The 17,478-nt window shown below is 30.8% G+C and overlaps 1 protein-coding gene across 2 annotated transcripts in view; it reads right to left on the bottom strand.

The window, feature by feature from the left end:
- LOC107448832 (gamma-aminobutyric acid type B receptor subunit 2) overlaps nt 1-17,478 on the bottom strand; it is a 292,812-nt gene that overhangs the window by 146,595 nt on the left and 128,739 nt on the right. For both annotated transcript variants that reach the window (XM_043051303.3, XM_016064184.4), the window contains exon 2: nt 7,059-7,196. In XM_043051303.3, coding sequence (XP_042907237.3) covers nt 7,059-7,196 — 138 coding nt within the window. The remainder of the gene's footprint in view (nt 1-7,058; nt 7,197-17,478) is intronic.

Raw genomic sequence — 17,478 nt, 5'->3', positions numbered from 1 at the left:
GCAATTGTTCTGATTTTTAGTTGCTCCATCTATGGACAAGAATTCAACTTTTATCACACCCATTGTTTAGGGCAGACCCATTTCCACATCCATTCATTCATCCACAAATCGTAATTTCGACCTGAACCAGAGAACGATCAACCTCGAGTTCAGTACACCCCAGAGGTATAATTTGTTATGGGAACAGGGAGGACTTTGTAACCAAACAAATTTAACATGTGCAAGTCACCATTTACTGCACGGAAGTTTTCAGTCAGTTTCGAACTCCCATTCTCGCGAATGTGAATCGAGTGCCATGTCAACCAGGCAATCCCGGCTCCTTAAGATGTCTTATATTGCAGTCATTAAATTTCATTCACCGAAATTTGATGAATGCTTAGGTGTAAATAGTTCTTTTAGTTTTTGAGTTTCTACAATATTTCAGCTTTTCTTATCCATTGATCTGTATCATTAGAGAATGTTTATAAGTAAAATAGCTTTACTAGTTAATTAACCTATAACATCACAGCCGTCTCATCATAACGGGTGTTTAGATATAAATATGTTTACTAACTTGATATTGCAGCCATCTTAAAATGTTTGTGGTAGAAAATAAGTAATAAAGAAAAATAAATAGATTTTGTTTCAATTTAGTCGAGGCAGAGAATTAATGAGTTTTACATTTGTATTGAAATAAAACGTCAGCCGTTAGATTGATTGTTAAGCCGATACATTGATGATAAAATATATGCATAAGCTTTTCATAAAATGTAAAAAAAAATTAAATAATTGGTTTAATTTAATTAATATAAGATTAAGAACGATTAAAAAATTAAATTTATAAAATTAAAGAAATTTTAAAAGCTAGGAACTATGTAATGTTTATTATGGCATTACACATACCATGCACTGATATCATTATTGAATGTTTAGATGTAAATTGTTTAATTGATTTGGGTTTTGATAAAAATGTAGCTATTCAATTCCTTTGACCGGTATCATTGACGAATGTTTAGATGTAAATACTTTTGTAAGTTTTAGTACTATAATATCGCTGCTATCCCATGCTATTGATTAGTATTATTAGCGGATGTTGAGATGTAAATAGTTTAAATAATCAAAAGATCTAGAGATTGAAAATTACTCCTGTCTATTACTACTGAAAAATGCTCAGATATAAAAAGGTATACTATTTTTCGATTTATATTTCAGCTATCCCATAGCTGTGTTCAAAAGAATTAGATATAAAAACTGAAACACATAAATATCTCATATGGATCAGATAGCATATTTATCATATCTATATATTAATAGGCTAGCAATATTTTGTCTCGCTAAAAACTCCCAAACTACGCAACAGAATTAAACAAATAAGGTGTCGTTTTAAAGGTATTGTTATGTAGATGTGCAATAAGGTCTTAAATTATGAAAATTTCCTTTAATTAATTAATAAAATTAATAATTTAGTTTCAACCAATGAGAATTCAGCAAATCATTTTTCGGGTGGTTCGCATAAGCATTGTTTCCGTAAGCATCGTTTGATTTAAAGCATTTCTGAATTAATAGATTGATAAACAAAAATAAGAGTGGATAAAAAAAAAACGGAACTGAATTTCTTAAAAAAAGAATTCAATATCTTTAGTTCCTTTGATAAATTTTTCGTTACAATAGAATGGCAATGGTATCGTGCGAATATTCAAACCAAAACAAACGTGCGAATATTCAAACCAAAACACACTTTCTACAAACAATTATTTTGATTTGAGATTTAAAACGATATCTTAGTTATTTAGTTCTATTTTTATTTATTTAGTGCCTGCTGGCTAAATAAAATGCCTGCTATCAGGCGTCGAAATATCTCTGGCAGACGTCAGAGAAATGAATGGCGGAATTCTAAACGGGAAAGCATTTTACGCCGAAGGGAATCGCCACCTCTACAAATTCGAGATTTTTACAAATCTGCATTGACTGTTCATGACGATTGTGACCCCTTTACTATTGGATCTATGACTTTTATTTGTAACTTTTGTCATGCTAAGCATTTTATGTTAGAGAAGACAGGAAGTAGCAATGAATATGGTATTTGCTGTCAGAAAGGCAAGGTTGATCTTCCTTTATTGTCACATTCACAATATTTTGAGAATTTGATTACTGGTGTAACATCTTTAGACCATACTGCAAAGAAACGATCCCAAAATTATTTGGACAATATTCGCTCCTATAATTCTGCATTTTCCATGATAAGTTCTGAGACACACTTAGATGAAAGTGTAACCGGTGGAATGTATCATTTAAAATCCATGACACATTTTACCATCGTGTTGGTTCACTTATACCAAGTGAAGGTTGTCAGCCAAAGTACGCTCAGAATTACTTTTATGATGTAGATACAGCAGTTGAACACAGAATGCGTAAACAAGCTAATGTCAAATGTGATGCGAACATTATGCATGAAATAGCTGTATATCTGAACAGAGTGAATTCATATGTCCAATCTTTTCAAACAATGGGTGATCTCTGTAGGAATTCCAGTGATGGAAATGAAAAGGAAATATGCATGCACATCACTGTCAACGCGTCGTCTGATCAACGACGGTACAATGATGCCACAAGTACAGATGTTGCAGCAATCTTTAGATGCGTAGATGGAGTACCTCCTAGGGAACGAAACCTGGTGGTGAAGTCAAAGTCAGGTGGCATTCGCACAGTTTCTGTTTTAGACTCATCGTTAGACCCATTGGCTTATCCGCTACTGTTTCCCCATGGTGATCCTGGATGGCATATTAATATTTCGCACACTGTTACAAATAATCAACGAAACAAAACAACAATGAGACAGTATGCTGCCTATCGTCTTTCCATCAGAGAAACTTCCAGTTTATTGCATCGTTCACAAAAACTGTATCTTCAGTGGGTTGTGGATATGTATGTTCGAATTGAAGGCACACGCTTAAATTTCATAAGGCACAATCAAAGTAATTTGCGTGCAGATATGTATTTAAATGTAGCTGATTACATACAACAGCGTGCAGCTGAAAACAATTTGAGAGTTGGGCGTCAAGTCATTCTTCCCTCTTCTTTCATTGGTTCTCCCCGTAATATGCATCAAAACTATTTAGATGCAATGTCCATTGTTCAAAGGTTTGGCAAACCTTCTATATTCTTAACAATGACATGCAATCCACGTTGGCCAGAGATCAGTGAAAACTTAGCGCCACGGGAATATATCTGGCATTTTTATTTTAAAATTTAAATTTGTTAAAATGTTTTTATAAGATTGCGAAGCAATATGCAATGGAACTGCGAAGCAGTTCTGGGGGTTGGCGAGCTTAGCGAGCAGGGGGCGGAGCCCCCTAGTAGATATTGATAGAAAAATGAGTTAGTATTTATTTATTGAAGAATTTAAAAATTAGACTTCTTTGTTACATATGTAAACAAAGATTATAATTTTAAATGCTCTCTTAATTGACAATTATTAACTTGATTTCCGCTTTAAATAAAATGAGCGAAATACTATTAATCAGCTGATATTGATTTTTGATATAAATGGTAGAGAACACTTATTGAAACATGGGAATCAAAGGCAACATTAGGAGAGAATTGAAATTTTCTGACACGCATATAGTATACATATTGAGGAAACACATCTTGTTAAGATTATCAACATGTCAGACAAGTTCAAACATGTCAGATCTTGACGGGGAAGTGAGCCAATGCTTTCCGTTCCCCCGTCTTGTGTTTTTCAAAACTATTTCAGCACTCACAATATTTCCACTTTCTCTGATTATTGCTTCGCTTTTATAATGATTGCAAAGTGGAATGCGGTATCTCTTTTAAGACGAATAGGGCAGCACATGTTTTTTCTCTATTCGTTTTTTCCCCCAACTTCTACCTTTTTTCCTATTATTGGATAGAATTTCTATAAAATTTTTGATCAACGCTATTTTATTTATTTATTATTATTATTTGCTTTTACATTCTCTAGCATGCTCTAGGAAGGCATTGTACGAACTATTTTCTCAATTACAACATATTACAACATTAACTTACATGCATGCAGTTTACGTTATTGTATTTCCCCTTCTTGTTGCTTTGAATTGATTTAAACGAGATGGTTTACTATTGGGTGACAAAATAAGTCTACAAACACTACAAGTTTTTAAGTTTAACTGAATATAAAAGATTATTAGATAAGCTTCATTTAAATACACTCATAGACAAAAAAATTAACACACCAAGAAGGAGTCGTCGAAATGAAACGAAATTTTACATACGTAAAGACTACTTTGATATATGTAAATGATTAGAAAATCAAAGAAAAACGATAATCTTTATTTTTTAATCATTTACTTATATCAAGTTAGTCATTACGTATGTAAAGTTTTGTTTCATTTTGACGACTCCTTCTTGGTGTGTTAATTTTTTTGTCCATGAGTGTATATGCTGCAAAAAAAGTAAAATTCTCCCTCTCAATGATTTTGAATTATGTTTAGTGTGCTGTTCCATAAAGCACGAAACATCATTATGAAGTGCAATATAAGTAAAGAAACTTTCGTAAAATGTGATAAAATTTGAGATATGTTTCTGAACTGCAATCTTGTAATAGTTTTAATTTAGTTGACAAGAAGACAAGTTTTATGAAACGTTTTTATATCATATTAAGGCAAAATAAATAACATTTTTAAAACATAATTCAGGTGCTTTTTGCTGCAGTAGTGTGTAGCTTAAAACAAAATAAAATTTTAAGAATTGAATTAAGCGTTTAAATTCTTATATTTTTTAACTGTAGTGATAATGAGAGCAGTGGTGGCTCAGAGGATAGAGCACTCGCCTCCCAATGAATACCCCGGATTCGAATCCCAGCGATGGCTGATCGATACGAATTCCGCACCCGGCTCACCCCGATCGTAGTGCTGACATGGAATATCTTCGGTGTTAGACCGATCACTGATTAAGGTCCCTTTTCCATCAGGCTAATCAAGGAAGGTTTTCATAGTTTTCCTCTCCGTGTAACGCAAGTAGGGCTTAGTTTCATCAAAAAGTTTTTCACGACGACAAATTTCTTTTAATACTTGATTTAAGATAGTTCCCTTGTCTTCTGGATTTGACTCAAAATTACAGAGCTACGAAGTTGATCGTTGGTAGTCGTAAATTCAAAATTGTTTCGAATGCTCAATTGCATTTATAAAATATGAAATTAAATATTGTAAAGTCATATTAAATAGCACACTTTATAATTTTTTAAAGAAACGTTTATTATACAACTATTTATAAGTCTAAATAATATATTTAATAATATAGGAAAAATTTTATGCAGAAAGAATAGAAAAATAGTTTTTTTTGCATATACATAGCGTTATATTGACCTACAACCTTTCATTCATCTGGGGAATTCCAATATTAAACTGAAATATAAAAGATGAGTTGAGCTTTTGCAATGAAATATTCTCTACTTGAAATAATACGGACAAGAAATGAAAAGATATCTGCAGTAATCGGATTGAGCAGTCTTAAAACTATTTCCCCTCAAAGGATCAATGACTATTTCAGCTTTGTATCCTCACCAGAGTTTATCATCTGTTTGAATCTTGTTATCCACCAACTCCTCACAATCCTTCTTTGAACAGATCTTGTTAAACTTTGCACAAAGATATTTTTATATTTGATGTCATTATTTGAGCTACACAAAATCAAATCATGTGTCGGAGTTTAAAGTTAAGGACTTAGCCATAATCTTTCCCAAATAAGCCCCTTTGCGTAAATGTTACAGTTCATTCGAGGATTTCTAAAAGTTTGAAGTTAGGAACTTAATTGGCGGTTTCTCTTTCAAAAAGTATAATTTCCCCTTTCAGATGTAATTGTAAACATGCTTTCTTTCAATTCACTGTGGAATTATTTATTTATCCGCCCTGCTACCCGCAAATTATGTAAAGAATTATGATGTTTAAAATATAGTTCTTACTCAATTTTAATACTTAAAGTGAAACAAAAAATTATTTCTGAAAAATAAAAAAAAAATTATTTACATTTGTCCAGTGGTTTGTGACATATTTATGAAAAATTAACTTATGCGTTGTCTTTTTTTTCTGTTTTGTATGCAAAAATAATTTTTATGCTTGCATGTATAAAAGGTAGTGATTTAAATTAATGTTAATTATTTTATCGTTTCTTACTTAATTATACTTTTTAGTAACATAACTTGAATTTATTTACCTTTATTTCTCTTTTGAATTTTAGGATATTTTATTGCTCTGTTTTATTAAAAAAATGTAGCAATGATTTCTCTTTTGTTGCGTGCATAAATTTTTACAGCAATTTTAAAAGTTATTTGTTAACGGGAGGAGAAGATTTAAACTGTTAACAAGTGACATAAGGTTAACGTCACCCATATAAATTTTTATTTTACGTCATACGGCTTTTTTACATATAATTTTTATGCAAAATTAGAATTAGAATGTTATTTTTTTTAACTCTTAATCAGTTATTCGTACTTTTAAGCAACACATCTTAGACAAAGATTTCCTTAAAATTTACTTTTCCGAATTTTTTTTTCAGTTAGCGCAGCAGTGCTTCAACAATTTTCTATATTAAAAGATAAAGAAAATATTCGTTTAAAATTTAGTTGAGATTCAAAATCAACCACGTAAATTATTATTATATATTTCTTTAGTTTCCATTATGTACTTCCTTAATATTGGGTTGAGATATTTTAATCCAATATTATGGAGGTACATATTAAAAAATAATTTAGTTAGCTGTTATAATTTTTTACACAAATTGCATTAAAGAGGTAGTAATTAAATCACAACATCTTTTCTTAATTAAAAATTAATATTTTAACGAAAATATGACATATTGAAGTAGGACATTTAAATTAATGACATTGATTGCAAGTAACTTAACTCATGTATTTTAATTTTCCAAGGGAAATTATTTTCATTTTATTAAACAAATACTCACATATGGTATAGAATACCACAGGATTAAACCAGATGTGTTAAAAAAAACATCACATACATTCAGTCCAGATAGATTAAATGCATTGATTGAGATGTCTATAAAAGAAAAATTCTCCTTACCTGTACTAATTGGAAGAACTGTGAGGACTTGGCTATGGGATCTGTGACAGCGGTACAGGCGGCACCGAAAAGGATTACTTTATGAGGTTTCTGATGAAGCATGTCAAAAAAGGCTTTCATTCCAACCGCTGCATCACACTGCAATTAACGAAAAAGTAACACATTAATTCTGAAAAATGACAATAAGCAATACGTTCAATAACACATCACGTAGAAACTTGAGATTCCTAAACTTGTTTTTGAAATACACGTCAACAATTATTTTTGTGCTATATAACTAATTATAACAGTGCTTATAAACTTCAAAATAAAGTTCCTAAACTTGTTTTTCAAATAAATAGCAACAGTAATTATTGCGCACTGCGAGAAAAAATATGGTCTAAATGAACGAAATGTAGTCAAAAGAATATGGTAGAATTTACCGTGTTTCTAACTCTAGGGAAACATCAAAAAGCTCTAATTTTTATCGATGCGCTATGATAATGAATATGATAATGCTTTAATAGGCGTTGAAATTTGATAATTTTATTACTAAATCTTATAGCATGGCATGAAAACTACTTGTTCGATTAAATGTACTATTCTGTTTTGTAATTTTAGTAAATATGTGGTAACAAGGAATATAATTTTAAGCCGGCCAGTTGGCCGAGAGGTTAGGGTGCCTGACTGCGAAGCCAATGGCTGCGGATTGGAATTCCGCTCAGGGCAAAGCTCTCTCTATGTTGTCCTCTGTTGTGCGTGATGTGGGAATGTGGCCCGACCTATGAACGATTATCTGTAGCACTGTGGCGAGGGTAATGTTGCTCGCCAGGCAACGCAAAAGGAGCAAAACCTCCGGCAACTTAAATGGCGAAGAATGATAAGTTCAGTACCTTGTTGTTGTTGTTGTTGTAGTTCATTAACGTCACACTAGAGCTGCACAATGGGCTATTGGCGACAGTCTGGGATACATCCCTAACGCTGATCCGAAGACATGACATCACAGTTTTGATACTCTGCAGAGGGGATGGCACCCCTTCTTCGGTAGCCCGACTACCTGCATGCGAAATCAAGCCCTTTACGGTGGAACAGTTTACCGAGGATCACTACCGCATACTCTCGGTCCCTACACAGGCCAAGTGGTCACCCTCCCGCACATTGACAGCAGCCACTGATGCTCGACTTCGGTGATCTACCGAGAACTGTGTCTTAACGACCAGTCTGCTGCGGAACAAGTTCAATACCTGCCGTTAAAATAAAAATAATAATTTAGAAAATCAGAACTTCCAGTAAAACCGTTACCCAACGAATGGTTTAAATACCATATATTTCGGCTTTACTATCAAAATTATGAGCCTTTTTAACTAGAAATGCCTTTACCGTATCGTAATTTTACCAGAATTTTTTTCCCGTGTATATTGAAGCAATTAAAGCATTTTTATGCAATGCTTGCCAATGAATGTTAGGACTGTATTTCCGCGACAACATAGCCAAACATAGATTAGATATTTTCCGTAAAATATTTATTTTCATGGTTTAACTATGATTTCCTCTATCCATATATTTCGTCAACAATAATCATTGTAAGAAATCATTTTTGAAAAGGCTAAACTTAACGCTTTTCTCATAAAATGAATTTTATTTAACGGGATGCACAGAAATTTTATTTCGAAAGAACAATCCTTATTTAAATTGGGTGCATTAATTCCAATATGAATTAAAATCTGCTGTGTGAAACCACATTTACAACACTTCATTGCATAAAACGTAATTTCAGATCTGGTGTAAAGAAATCTGAAAGGGGAATTAAGTTTTTGTCGTCAATAGTGCATTTAAATTAAGATAATATTAAATTTCGAAAAAATATTTCTCTTGTCTTAATGTAGCACCGAAAAGTATGCGTAACAATTTAGAAACAAATTTTAGCAGAATTAAGATCTTTAAACCACTTAATAATATTTCACCAACCTGAAAAGTTTTAAATGAGAAACATTTAATCAAGAAAATCTATAAAGAAAATAGATTGAAAAATCTTTTCCAAATACGTTGTAACGTTAAGTAATTTTAACGTAATAAAATGAAAAAAACCAAGAGAAATTGAACATATAATGCATGAGGATGAAAGAAGCAGCAGTAAGAATATGAAATATTTTAGAATAAAATGCTACTTAATAAAAATTGGATGCATAACACAGCATGTAGACAAACGATTGGCGATCAATTTTCTTTTTACGTTTAATCCTTCACTTATGTATTTTCTGTTTTATTAGTAAATCTTTTCAGTCTGGACAATGCTTCTTTTTTTATTGATTCAAATTGGAGACTTTTTTGATATCTTGATTAGGTACTTAATAGTTGATTGCTGCTTTTAAATAGGAATTTTTAAAAATGGCATATATAGTTCAATTGGTTTCTGAACAATGTATGAGCAATAATTTTATGTTTTATTCCTTAGTACTTCATTAAAGTACTATTAAAGTCGATAATTTGGCCGTCTATCGAGGATCAGATCGGCATTTCATTTTTACGGAAGTTATGATTTATAGTTTAAGATTTCATGCCTTTTTTAGGAACTGTTTGCTTAAACACTAAATTTAATACATGGTTACTATATTTTGAAATACTTTTAATTCAGTAAACAAAAGTTCGAAATAAAATAGTTAACTTAAAATTAAAGTTTCAATTCATGTTTAAACATATTTTCTACGTCAACACATTTATATTAAAGAGATTAACTACATGAGCTGATAAACCATCTTGGTTTTGATTTCACGGAATTGAAAATTTAAAGATAAATAAATGTGTTTACTAAATATATATATATATATATATATATATATATATATATATATATATATATATATATATATATATATATATATATATATATATATATATATATATATATATATATATATATATATATATATATATATATATATATATATATATATATGGGGCCAGCTCCTGTACACAAAGCCGATCTCAGTTCTCTATGGTGCCAGCTCCTGTGCTGTAACCTGATATCAGTTCTCAGATCCGTACGCTAGAAGTCCCGCCAGTCAATGTAAGCTGAAAGCTGATCCCTGTGCATGACTGTGCATGATCCCTGTGCATTCCCGGAGAGCGTGTTTGACAACGAACCGAAAAAGACGTGATGAGATGCACTCCAAAAAGGAGTCATGATTATACAAAACTCTTAAAGACGTTCCTTACTTATTATTATTTTTTTTGTTATTTAATCGTTAATTGTTAATCGTCCGTCCCTATGTAAATTTAATCTTCATTATATATGTTTTTGTTTAAGAACGTGTCTTTTATTTAAGACGACCACTCATGCCGTCCCCACAAACTCAGAAGTGGGATATTCTCAAAAAATTTATGATGAAAAAATTGGATTATGAAAAAATGGGATAGTGAAAAAATTGAACTGTGAAGAAATTTCAATTTGAATTGAAAAGAATTTTCATTTTCCTCGAAACAAATACTTTTCATTCTCGTGAACAATAAGTAACCGAAAAACGTTGTGACGAAACTTTCGTTTCTTGTTTAAGCTCATATCTGCTACAACAATTGGGGTATGTACATTTTACTCATTGATTTAAAATGATTCTTAACGATATTAAGCAAGTAAGCAAAGCATTGAAGAATTTTAAGACTGACAAAATAAAACTTCTACATAAGTTTATTTTCGATGTAGAAGGCGATCGGTCAAACAGAAAACGATTAAGAAATTTTAATGGTTTCAGTTTTATTTTAGATAGCGAAGAATTTAAAAATAAATTAAAAAATATCGAAAAAGAATTCACTCTTAATCAGTTAATAACTGTTTCCAATATTCTAAATATTTCGTATGAAGGCAATAAAACAGAAATTGCAACAAACATATTGACCTTGCTAACCGATTTGAAAAAACTCTCTCAGATCGTTAATGACGCCTACACGTCTAGCTCCTGTGAGTCAGACGAAGACTCCATGGAACACATAAACAATCAAAATGAAACCGAAACTTTAACTAAAAAGAAAGAGAATGATTTTTCAATGCTGTGCAATAATGAAAATAAAAACATTGATTCTTGCTTAAGAGATAAAAATAATGCCTGTAGAAATTTTGAATTTCAAAATGTTGCTATTAATTATTCTGATATCGAAAGTACTATTTCTAAGTATAATGCAGAATCGCATGAAAATATTGTTCATTGGATCGAACATTTCGAAAATATTTCAAAATTGTTTAATTTGTCTGATTTACAAAAATTTATTTTTGCGAAACGATCTCTTGGTGGTAACGCCTCTTTATCTGTCAGAACTGTCCCGGAAATAAATTCATGGCAAAAATTAAAAGAAGCTTTGATTGATGAATTTTCTTTCGAAATTAATTCTGCTAATTTGCATGATCTCTTAAATAGACGTAGAATGAAGGATTCTGAATCCGCTCAAGAATATTATTTAAAGATGAAAGAGATCTGTAATTTCGGAAAAATAGATTCTGCTGCTTTTATGCATTTAATTAAAGGGATTAATGATAAACATGAAAACAAAATTGTTTTGTACGGCTGCAAAAATTTGTCCGAATTTAAAGAGAAACTTAAAGTCTATGAAATAATAAAAAGTGATTCTGCAAAGAGTAAAAGTGCTTTCGATAAAATCAAAACAAAACATGACTTTGATAGTAAATATAATTCTTATGATAGAACAAAAGCAAAATATGATGATAGGTATATTGTAAGAAAAGATGTTTCAAATAGGAATAAAAATAAATATGAAAATAATAATGAACAGATAAGGTATAATACTGATGTTGAAACTTTTAATAATAAATTGTGTTACAATTGTGGTTCAAGAAATCATATTTCAAAATATTGCATACATAAAGATAAGGGTTTAAAGTGTTTTAAATGTGAAGCGTTTGGACACAAAGCTTCGCAATGTCCAAAATCAAATGCAAAAACGGAAGTTGCTACTTTAAATGTTAGTGTAGAGCCAAAGTTGTTTAAAATGGTAATAATTGATAACTTAAATGTGAAATCTTTGATTGATACAGGAAGTCAAGCCACTTTAATCAAAAGATCAATTTTTAATAAATTAAACTCTAAAGAACTATTTCCATTTAATTCTACTCTAAACGGATTTGGTAAATCAATAGTGACTCCATTAGGTTATTTTAAAGAGAGTATTAAAAATGATGATTTCAATTGTTTTTCTGAAATATGTGTTGTAGAAAATGATATGATGCCTTATGACGCTATTATAGGCCTTAATGTCTTAATGCAGGGTGAAACAATTATCAATGAAAAGGGTATCACAATTAAAAATAAAATTCAGTGTTTTGATTAAGTAAACTATTTGTCTATTTTACCAATTGATCTTACTATATCTGATGAGGTTGAAATTAACATAGATCCTTGTGTTCCTAATGTTTTAAAAAATAAGTTACAACAATTAGTTTTAGATTGTGCGCCAGATAAACTTAAGACAACTAATGTGGAAATGAACATTTTGGTTAAAAATAAGGAACCGATATTTCACCAGCCACGTAGATTGCCGTTTTCAGAAAAAAAGACTGTAGAAGCTCAAGTCGCTGAATGGTTAAAACAAGGAATAGTAGAGCCTAGTTCTTCCGAATATTGTAGCCCCGTTGTAATTGTTAAGAAAAAAGACGGATCTCCTCGTGTTTGTATAGATTATAGAAAATTGAATAAGATAATTGTCAAAGATAGATTTCCCCTCCCATTAATTGAAGACATATTAGATAGACTACAAGGTTCGAAAATTTTCAGTACAATTGATCTTAAGAATGGATTCCTACATGTCGATGTAAATAAAGATAGTAGAAAATACACTTCTTTTGTGACACATGAAGGACAATATCAATTTCTTAAAGTTCCGTTTGGACTATGCAACTCTCCTGCCGTATTTCAAAGATTTATAAACACCATTTTCCGAACTTTGATTAATGAGGGTATAGTTTTACCATATTTAGATGACATTATAATTCTGTCTTCCTCCCTTGAAGAAGGTATTGAACGGCTTAATCGGGTGTTGAATATTGCTAGTGAATATGGACTTGATATTAATTTTAAGAAGTCCCATTTCTTAAAGAAGCGCATAGAATTTTTAGGTCATGTGATAGAGGATGGAAAAATATTCCCATCTACCTTAAAAACCAAAGCAGTTCTCAACTTTCCAGAGCCAACAAATTTGAAGAAAATTCATAGTTTTTTGGGATTGACCGGATACTTCAGAAAATTCATTCCGAACTATTCTATAATAGCTAGACCGTTGAGTGACCTGCTTAAAAAAGATCGTAAGTTTAAGTTTAGCATTGAAGAAAAGAAAGCGTTTAATCAATTAAAATCTTTGTTAGCCCAAAATCCTGTTCTTTCAATATATAACCCTAAATATGAAACTGAATTACACACAGACGCCAGTTTAGAAGGATATGCTGCCATTTTAATGCAAAACCCCCATGATGAAAAACATTTTCACCCCACTTACTATATGAGTAGAAAAACGACTGTTGCTGAAAAAAAGTATTCCAGCTACGAACTTGAAGCTCTTACTATCGTAGAAGCCCTTAAGAAATTTCGCATCTATCTGTTAGGTATTCCATTCAAAATAATTACTGACTGTGCTGCTTTTGAAAAGACTATGTCAAAACGAGATTTGTTAACTCGTGTAGCTCGTTAGGCACTTTTGCTGCAAGAATTCAACTATATAATTGAGCATCGTTCTGGAAATAAGATGGCTCACCGCCCTTAGTCGATCTCCAATTAATGTATTTTGTGTTACCGTCGATAATATTTTACCAAGACTCAGATCAGCCCAAGATAAAGATACTGGAATTAAGACTATAAAAGAACTACTTAAAATTTCGAATTATGAAGATTATTGCAATAGAAATGGAATTTTGTATAAATTTGTTGATGGCAAAGAATTGGTGGTTGTGCCAGAAAATATGCAAATCGAAATTATAAGAACAGCTCATGAGAAAGGACATTCAGGAATTAAATATACGGAAAAAGAAATCGAAGAATATTATTTCATTCCCAAACTTAGACAGAAAATAGAAAACATCATAGTAAATTGTGTTCATTGCATACTGGTGAATCATAAAAGAAGAAAGAAAGAAGGACTTTTGCATCCATTGCATAAAGAAGAATTTTAGCTTGCCAAGACAAAAAGATAAGGACTGTAATTTTTGAAGATGAAAAATTAATTGCTAAAGAAGTGAATTTGATTTTTGAAGAAGACGAAAGACGTAAAAGAAGACTAAAGAATTTAAAGACGAAAGACGTAAAATAAGACGAAAGAATTTAAAGACGTAAAAGAAGATGAAAGAATTTAAAGACGTAAAAGAAGACGAAAGAATTTAAAGACGAAAGACGTGAAAGAAAAAGAAAGAATTTAAAGACGGAAGACGTGAAAGAAGACGAAAGAATTTAAAGACGAAAGACGTGAAAGAAGAAGAAAGAATTTAAAGACGGAGGACGAAAGAACTATAGTTATAAGAATATACGAAAGACGTGAGAATATACGAAAGACGTGAAAGAAGACGAAAGAATTTAAAGACGTAGAAGAAGTTCAAGACGAAAGATGTAAAAGACGAAAGACGTTAAAGATGAAAGACGTTAAAGGAAAGAAAAAGATGAAAGACGTTGAAAAGAAAAGAAGACGAAGCCGTTGAAGAAGAGACAAAAGACGTGCAAAGATGGAAGAGTGAACGTTCCTGAACTGATACACTCTTACCTAATGTTCCTGAACTGATACACTCTTACCTAACGTTCCTGAACTGATTTACTCTTACCTGAAAGAATTTTTTCACAACAGACGTTATTAACCTAAAACATTTAATTTTCAGATATCAATTATATTTTTCAGTCTGCTCTGCTTTTTCTTTATAGAGTCGCTGGAGGACCAGGCGAAACACAGGAGGGCCGAATCTATGGTGCCAGCTCCTGTACACAAAGCCGATCTCAGTTCTCTATGGTGCCAGTTCCTGTGCTGTAACCTGATATCAGTTCTCAGATCCGTAAGCTAGAAGTCCCGCCAGTCAATGTAAGCTGAAAGCTGATCCCTGTGCATGACGAGGAAGCAGTGGGGATTTCCCGGAGAGTGTGTTTGACAACGAACCGAAAAAGACGTGATGAGATGCACTCCAAAGAGGAGTCATGATTATACAAAACTTTTAAAGACGTTCCTTACTTATTATTATTTTTTTGTTATTTAATCGTTAATTGTTTATCGTCCGTCCCTATGTAAATTTAATCTTCAATATATATGTTTTTGTTTAAGAACGTGTCTTTTATTTAAGACGACCACTCATGCCGTCCCCACACACACACACACACATATATATATATATATATATATATATATATATATATATATATATATATATATATATATGAGTGATTCTCACGAAACATGACAATTTACTGTCCTTTGCTCCAGGATCTAATACTATAATGCTAAAAGAACTTTTTTTTTAAAAAAAATATATAATGGCATTGCTGTTAGCATTTTAAAATGACTTTGCACTAGCATTGACTGTTTTGTATACTTAAAAAATTTAATTGAATATCAAAATGTCATTTTTCTGGAATGTTCCAAACAATAATTCCAATAATAACTAGCTTCAAAACTTCCCATACATTTTTCAAAATCTAATTTTTTTTATCTTATTCTATGTAAGCATTTCTAGAATATACGCAGAGGGTATTGTTTACTAAAACTTCGCTTAAAATAATTTTTTCTGTCAATAATTTGTTTGTCCCATGAAAATCTGTCATTTTACTGATTACTTTTATTTAGTGATTTATAACCAAAATAGATAGCGCCAGGAATCAATATCTTATGTTAATAGATTGATTAGATACCCTCCTATATGAACATGTCTTGTTGCATGAATAAAGAACCAATTTTCTGGCTCAGAATCTATTTCAAAAAATTTTTCAAGGTGAACAGGTTTTTATGCTGTCATTTTCCTGCCTTCTTGAAATCATTAATAACAAAAACTACATAGATTTATCTGAGTTATTTTAAGAAATACTGTTGTTTTCCGCAGAATATAAACGTCTTCAGCCAAAATATTAAATTAAAGTAAAGTTATATGCTATAAAATGGCGAATTTGTCATTATCCTGGCTGTCATTTTGCTGGCTTATGAATGCCAGGACATTGAAGTGTTACCATAAATTCTTTTTAACTGCTAATACTGCAAAAAGGGAAAGCGAATATTAACTAATACCAAGTTTATGTATGATTGTAATATGCTTGGATGTAATCAAAGTTATTTATTTATTTAATGATTGATTATTATACAAAATTTTATTCTGTACATATCAGCAACAAAACATTTTTTGTTTCTTTCTACAGTGGATAAAAAGAATTAATTTAAGCAATTTATGGTCCATCTAACATAAAGGCTTAAGTTGAGTTACTTACTATTAACTTAAAATGACTGTTTTTTAAACTTCTGAGGTAATATGTCATTTTCTTGCCATTCAAGATTTGGTGAATTTCTATTTCATTTTTTTTCTCGAGCAAATGTTAATAAACTACACTGCTGCCTATAAGATATTAATAAGTGTAGCTGAAGAAGTATACAAAAAAAAAATTTAGATTATTTTGAAGACTAAATTTGAAGAAATTTTTTTATCCAAATTGTCATGTTTCGTGAGAATCACCCATATATATGAAGATAAAACAAAGGAAAATAATAGACATATGAAAAAAAAGGGGGGGGGGAATAATAATGAAAGAAAAATAATATATATATATATATATAATATACTAGAAGTATAATATAATAAGAAAATATTTTCATTTTATGAAAATTAAATTGTTACCGTATTTTCCACTAATTACATGAAAAGTCAATGTATTTTTAGGATTTGGTAAAAATAACAATAATTAATAAAAGTCAAAAACTAAAATCAATGGAGAGAGAATTATTAAAAATAAGTTTGTATTCTATATATTTATTCAACATAGTTAAACAAAGTGGAGCATATTCCTATTTACAATTAATTTTTGAAAAAGATATTTTCTTCTAAAAGAAGAAAAAAAAATTATTATAGAAATCATACTCTGAAAGCAGAAATAATTAAGAATTAAATCAGAGAATTTCTTCATTCATTCTGAGAGAATGAATCGAAGGAGAATCCATTAATCACTCAACTAATTTCCTTTCCTTCATTCCAATCGCAAAAGTAGATTACTAATTATATTGGAAAGAGTCATGAATCCTTCTGAATTAATGGAATGAGAAAATCAAAGAGATTAGAAGCCTATTTGCTCAAATTATTCTTAGTCACAAGTATTTAAATTCATTTTTGAAAATAGATTCTTTTAACATTAGTTATGGATAGATAGTATCCGTCATGAAAAAATTAATGTTCATTTTATGAAAAGGCGATTTCTAATATTTTACTCATTAT

This window comes from Parasteatoda tepidariorum, chromosome 2 (genome assembly GCF_982258835.1).
Source record: "Parasteatoda tepidariorum strain Cologne lab strain chromosome 2, Ptep-v5.0, whole genome shotgun sequence".
Classification (NCBI taxonomy): domain Eukaryota; kingdom Metazoa; phylum Arthropoda; class Arachnida; order Araneae; family Theridiidae; genus Parasteatoda; species Parasteatoda tepidariorum.
This window is presented reverse-complemented; position numbering and strand designations above follow the sequence as displayed.